General features: G+C 36.1%; 1 protein-coding gene across 1 annotated transcript in view; it reads left to right on the top strand.

Moving 5' to 3' along the window:
- Window positions 1–5,712, top strand: part of mapk1 (mitogen-activated protein kinase 1) — a 30,687-nt gene extending 24,975 nt beyond the window's left edge. Inside the window, exons 7-9 of the mRNA XM_079870957.1 lie at window positions 224–333; window positions 2,168–2,296; window positions 3,988–5,712. Coding sequence (XP_079727083.1) covers window positions 224–333; window positions 2,168–2,284 — 227 coding nt within the window. The 3' untranslated portion in view covers window positions 2,285–2,296; window positions 3,988–5,712. The remainder of the gene's footprint in view (window positions 1–223; window positions 334–2,167; window positions 2,297–3,987) is intronic.
- The last annotated feature ends 288 nt before the right edge of the window (window positions 5,713–6,000 follow it).

The following is a 6,000-nucleotide window of genomic DNA, read 5'->3' on the forward strand; positions in this document are numbered from 1 at the left end:
AGTCCTCATATTTTGGAGGCAAAGCCACCTTAAATGCCAGTATGCATACTCACAATTGACTTGCAAGCAATTTTACAACTGGTATAACAATTAAAAGTTTAGCAGAAATGTGCTTAGTAACATCTTTTAAAAAGAAGTAGCATCCACTAAGTTTGTTTTTAATGAACTGGTGTGATATTTGGGTTTGATTACTGTGTAAATATTTGGCTCTGTTTTCTTGTAGCGTTGGACCTGTTGGATAAGATGTTGACCTTTAACCCTCATAAGAGGATTGAGGTAGAGGAGGCACTTGCTCACCCGTACCTGGAACAGTACTATGACCCCTCAGATGAGGTCAGTTCACTACTACTTTTTCTTAATTCCAGCAGGATAACTCTTGATAATAGCAATTTTTTAAAAATCTTTCTAAAAAAGTATGTAGGAAAAAATATACACGCGAGCTTGTCGAGTGCATCACTTTTTCACAGACATCAGTGGAAAGTGTGTAGTTCAGTCGGATGTCAATGGCAAAGAAAGTAAAACGAGGAGGCATGTATTAACTTTAACTGACGGTAGAGAGAGATGAAACTAAAACTAAATCGTATTTGTAAGTAAAACATAAACCGTTTAGTGATTTATGTATAACCAGTGGTATGATTGCAAAATCAATTAATATGATTCATATTCTTTTGGTTTCTCTGACCAATATATTTAAAAATGACAAATGCAATGAAAATACAGGTATCGGCAAGTACCAAAAATGAAAGTATTAGTATCCGACTCGTTCTGGAAAAAGTGGTATCGGTGCATCCCTAGCAAGTACATAACAATATTAATCAATTGTAATAGTAAAAATATAAATGTACAAATATTAAAAATGAAACGATCTGTTAATGGATTTAAAAGACTTTGGGATGGAATGGATAATTTTTTTCTTGTAGGCCTATATTATGTTCTTATGTCTTTTAACATTTATTGATAATAACTAACCTTATTCGAATATAGGCAAAATTGTGCAATATAATATAATAGTAGGCCTATAATATAGGTTAATAATAATTTCTTAATTCCGCAATTTTTTTTTCATTCTTAATTCAAAGTTAAATATAAATTTAGGTTACACTGTATTTTAAAGTGACGTAGTTACATTGTACTTACTTGAATAAGTACAGAGTAATATTAATTAACTACCTGTACTTACTATAGAGTTACGGTTAGTTACTCGGTTAGTTAATCATGCATAATTTACTGCTATTACTATAGAAAGTGCATGTAGTAACGTGTAACTATGTCACCTTAAAATAAAGTGTTACATTAATTTATTATTAATATCAGATTCTGAGAATCCCAGGTTGTCATGGTCACACAGGTTTGTTTATGCATTAAACTCGTCAACATAGGATCTTGAGGATATGACTTCACATCACGTGGCCACAACATAAGGTTACCTCGACAAAATGATCTCGTGGCTACGAGTTAATATGACCTTCCCACCAATTAATGAATCGTGGCCTCGACATATGTTCCCACAGGTTAATATGTCGTGGCCACTACAAAACGTAAGTGAACCGAACATGTCCCCTACCGGTCACAGTCATTTTGGGATTCTGGGTGACTGACTCTAATAAAGTAAAGGATAAATGTAAAAACTTATATTCTGCTGTCCTCTGCTTTCAAGAACACTAGTTTCATCATGCTCTCCGCTTTTTCATATCTTTTATGGTGATCAAAGGTTGAGCGTTTCTGACATAAGCACTATGAAGTGCACTTTATTAGTCACATGACCACAATAACCTTTGACTATCTGTAGAGTGTCTGTTAAAATGCGATTGGAGGTTTAAGCATGAATGCAAGATTACTGATCCTACCTTGTCATGTGTGATCAGTACATTTTCTGTATTTTTTTGTGCCTTTTTCACAACAGCAGTTTTGTTGATGCTTATTGTGTCTATAACATCAAAACATTACGAATGACATTGTTGCATGGAGTTAAGCACCCGCCCTATTGCACAAATAGCTACACTGAACAATGTACTTGATGAATATCATTTGCTATTTGTGTGTAGGAATTTATCTACCAACACTGAAAAACAGCTTTAGTGAATAATATTGTTGTACAGGTTTAAGCAAAAGAGTTGTGTTTAAAGCCTTTTATCCCATGATCCCATGCTTTATTTATTCTTCACAGCCTGTTGCTGAGGCTCCGTTTAAGTTTGAAATGGAGCTGGATGACTTGCCCAAAGAGACCTTGAAAGAGCTGATCTTTCAAGAAACTGCACGCTTTCAACTAGCCTTCAGACCATAGCCTATCGCTCAGGTAAACTGAATATTTGCTGAAGCCAAATGCTTGTGTTAAAGTGTGAGTGTATTTTGCATACCTGGAAAATAACTATGAACAAGTGCAAAGGATCCAATAGTTTTGAGCTCTTTAAGAGGAATTTTCATTCTGTCTATTTCTAAACCCTTAAATGATTCGTAGCACACATGTAAGACATTTGAAATTTTTTGTTTTTTCATGAATAGAAAGTTTGTTTTTTCATGAATAGAAAGTTTGTTTAAAGAATGTTTATTTGAAATATAAATAATTCGTAACAATGTAAAATTTGTAAAAGTGTTTTGTCACTTTTTGATCAATTAAATGCATCCTTGCTAAGTAAAAAAAAAGATTTCTTTAAAAAAAAAAAATCTTACTGACCCCAAACTGTTAAACACATTAATAATGTGATTAGAATAAAGAAATAAATGTGTGTGTCAGTAGGGTAAAGACGTGTAATGTTTCTGGATGACTCTCGGGAGGGAGCAGCTGTTCCGAGGTTGTTCCTTTTACACTTCCTGGATTACAAAACAGTGCCAAGAACATGAATATTATTAGTATGATTACTTGCATACTGACCCCAGACTTTTGAATACTAGTGTACCTGCTAATGTGTTTTATTTACTCTGAAAAGCCCATTTTTATAGCCTGGTTAAAACCAGACCATTCTCAGTAGTAACGGAGTTATGGTCTGGCAAAGCTTCATTAATAACTCATTTCCAAAGGGGCGTCACCAACGGACGTCGCTCAAATGCCTCTGGGCGCAGTTGGATAGACCTAAAACCAATCCGAGCGATCGTCATCGTGTAAAGCCATATGCTGCGTCCCAATTTGCCTAAGTTACACTACGCCATAAAAGTATGTGCTCTTTTTGTGAAGAAAAGGTATTTACTTTTGAATGTGTAGCAAAAAAGTAGGCAAGCTTTGGGACATACTACTTCGTCATCTTTATCGGACGGATCTGTCGCGTGCGTCCTGTCACGTAAACTGCCCTGTCAATCATCTTGTCACAGTTAAAATCCTCTATTAAATCTAATTTAATTTCCTACCGTTTCGGAGAGAAATGTAGTAGCACGTTCATCTGCCAGTGGGTCTTTCATGGAGACTGTCCTCATGTGTTTGCAATTTGAATATAATAATGCATTTAAAAGTTGCTGCGCTTCACCAACGGACGTCGCTCAAATGCCTCTGGGCGCAATTGGATAGACCTAAAACCAATCAGAGCGTTCGTCATTGTGTAAAGCCCGCCTCAACGTTTCTGATTGGTGCCGCGATTTCGACGGATTAGAAATGGGCTTGAATGAGCTCTTTGCCAGACTACTTGCAGAGCAAATCTAAATTTGCCGGAAGTTGTCTGGGTTTTCCCAGGCTACGATTTTTACTGTCTTTTGGCACTTTGCAAACATCAATTTTAGACCCCAGATGGAATTTGATTAATGCTTTTGTTTTACAGTGTCTTTGTTACACGTTACATGTAGAAATAACTATAAATTAGACGTAATTACATGCAACTAAACCTAAACCTAAACCAAACCCTAACCCTTTAGTGAGTGCATGCTGTTAATTAATATTACTCTGTACTTAAATATAAAATTACGCTTTAACAAGGACACCTTAAAGTAAAGTGTAACCGAAACTATTTGCATTTGTGTTTTGTTTCGACCATAACTAAACCTATTTTTTTCTGTCTGTAGGTGTTGGTCTGGATTCGATCATGCTGATGCTTCTGTCTCCACACCACTGTGCGCTGTGGTCCTCTTTTGGTCTTCATCATCATCATCATCATCATCATCATCATCGTTATCTCCTCCTTTTCCTAAACCCTAAAACTACAGGCAAGCCTTCAAAGTTCATCTGACCCCATTTGAAAACATGGACTCCTGCGCCCTCCTGCTTTCTTCACATCTCATGACAATGGAAGAAATGTGTAGAGCTTCTCTCACACTCTTCCTCTGCATCTCATCCTTCTCTCTTCATGCTTATCTGTGTGAAAGTGTGCCTGCGTGTGTGTTTATGGACCCATCTCGATTAACCCTTTTTCTCTCGGTCCTCTGATACATAAAAAGAAACGTCTATGATTGTGTTAGTGTCGTGCTTCTTTTTAGCCTCCTGTTAATATTTCCAACAAGCTGCTTTTCTAAGGTGTCTGTAAGCCATTTTGAAGTCCCACAGAGGTCAAACAGGGAGAGAACGAGGGCGCAGATCTCCTCTATTGTTATATATATATATATATATGCAGTGGACAAGCATTTATCCACATTGTGCATCGCCAATCTCCTCAAAGTGCACAGAGCTCTAAATTTGCCACGGTGTCTTTTTAACGCTTTAATATATTTTCATAAATGCAAGTATGTATTTACTAATAACCCCTTAAAATTGCTTAAAACTTTCATTTAATTTATCAAATTATTTTTTGTACATTTTAACTCCTCCAATCAGATATAGAATATAGAAATGTATAAAAATATAAATTTGTACATTGATTCTCAATCATAAACCCTTAATCACTTTTAGAAAAGAGACTAATCTGTTAAATTTGCTTAAGAGCCAAAGAAAAAGGCCGCTTTGAAGATGTTACGACACCACTTTCCAAAAGGTGACCACATTACCTGCAAAAAAAAAAAAAAAGGCAAGTGCTATGCAGGTGAATGTATTTCCCAAAATCCAGGTGTTTTTGATCTAAAGATGCACGTAGGTCCATTTAGGAGCTGGACTTTATCACTTAGCTAGGTTTAGAGGAACTTCTGCCAAGGGACGAAGAACAATCTCGTGTTTTTTCAGTCATAACTGGTAAATTTCGAATCGATGTCTTTATTATAAACGTACAGTGCCTGCTCTGCTCATCTGCATTCATCCTTTCTTTTTGTATATTTCTTTGTCTTTTTGCTTTCCCTGTCCACCCCCCAGCCGCCTTGTATCAATAAGACTGTGCCCTTGCATGACTGTTAAAAAGCTTTCTATACAAAGAAAATGGAAGTGCCACACTGCTGGGGATTCCGCTATTGGACTCTCAGGTTTTTGTTATAACCTACCTTTTGTGGTCTCATATTTCCTATATAGAGTATTATGAGTTTAAAAAAAAAAACTAAAAAAAAAAAAAAAAAAAACCCTTTATTTTGCTTGTACATTTTGGTTGCACTTCTTTAAAAATCCATGTTCCTTTCAGTGTTTAAAAAAAAAAAAAAATTCGAGATTAGCTTTTTAGATGACCTAAATCAGTCAGCTCAACCAGAACGTCAGGTTTAATTCCATATGGAAATTAGGGGACTCTAGCCATGGAAATGCACCTTTTATTAATCCATTTCAATCATAAGATATTTTCTGCTCGTCTGCTAGACCCAGACGAAATGAGAGAGAATGTCTACCTGGAACTGTATGTGCTATGATGCAAACTTTTGTGCAATTAGTGAGCGAGATAGCACTTGAACGTTTGTGGAAATGGAGCTCAGTCGATGTCTTAGATACTAAGTTATTGATACTGATGTGCGCACATGTGCATGGCTTTTGCGAAGTGTTTCTTTCCCACACTTGCTTTTTTTTTGGTTTACTAACTCCACGTTACTTTCGCCTATAATATCTGGCAAGGGGCCACCTAGTGATCAAGGAGAGAATGGGCTATTATCTTAAATACATGCATAAAAAAATAAAATGGAAAAAAATTGCAAAACTCTGTAAGATAGCTTCTGCCGAATCAGTGTGCAGCCTGT

This window comes from Squalius cephalus (assembly GCF_949319135.1).
Source record: "Squalius cephalus genome assembly, chromosome: 5".
Taxonomy (NCBI): domain Eukaryota; kingdom Metazoa; phylum Chordata; class Actinopteri; order Cypriniformes; family Leuciscidae; genus Squalius; species Squalius cephalus.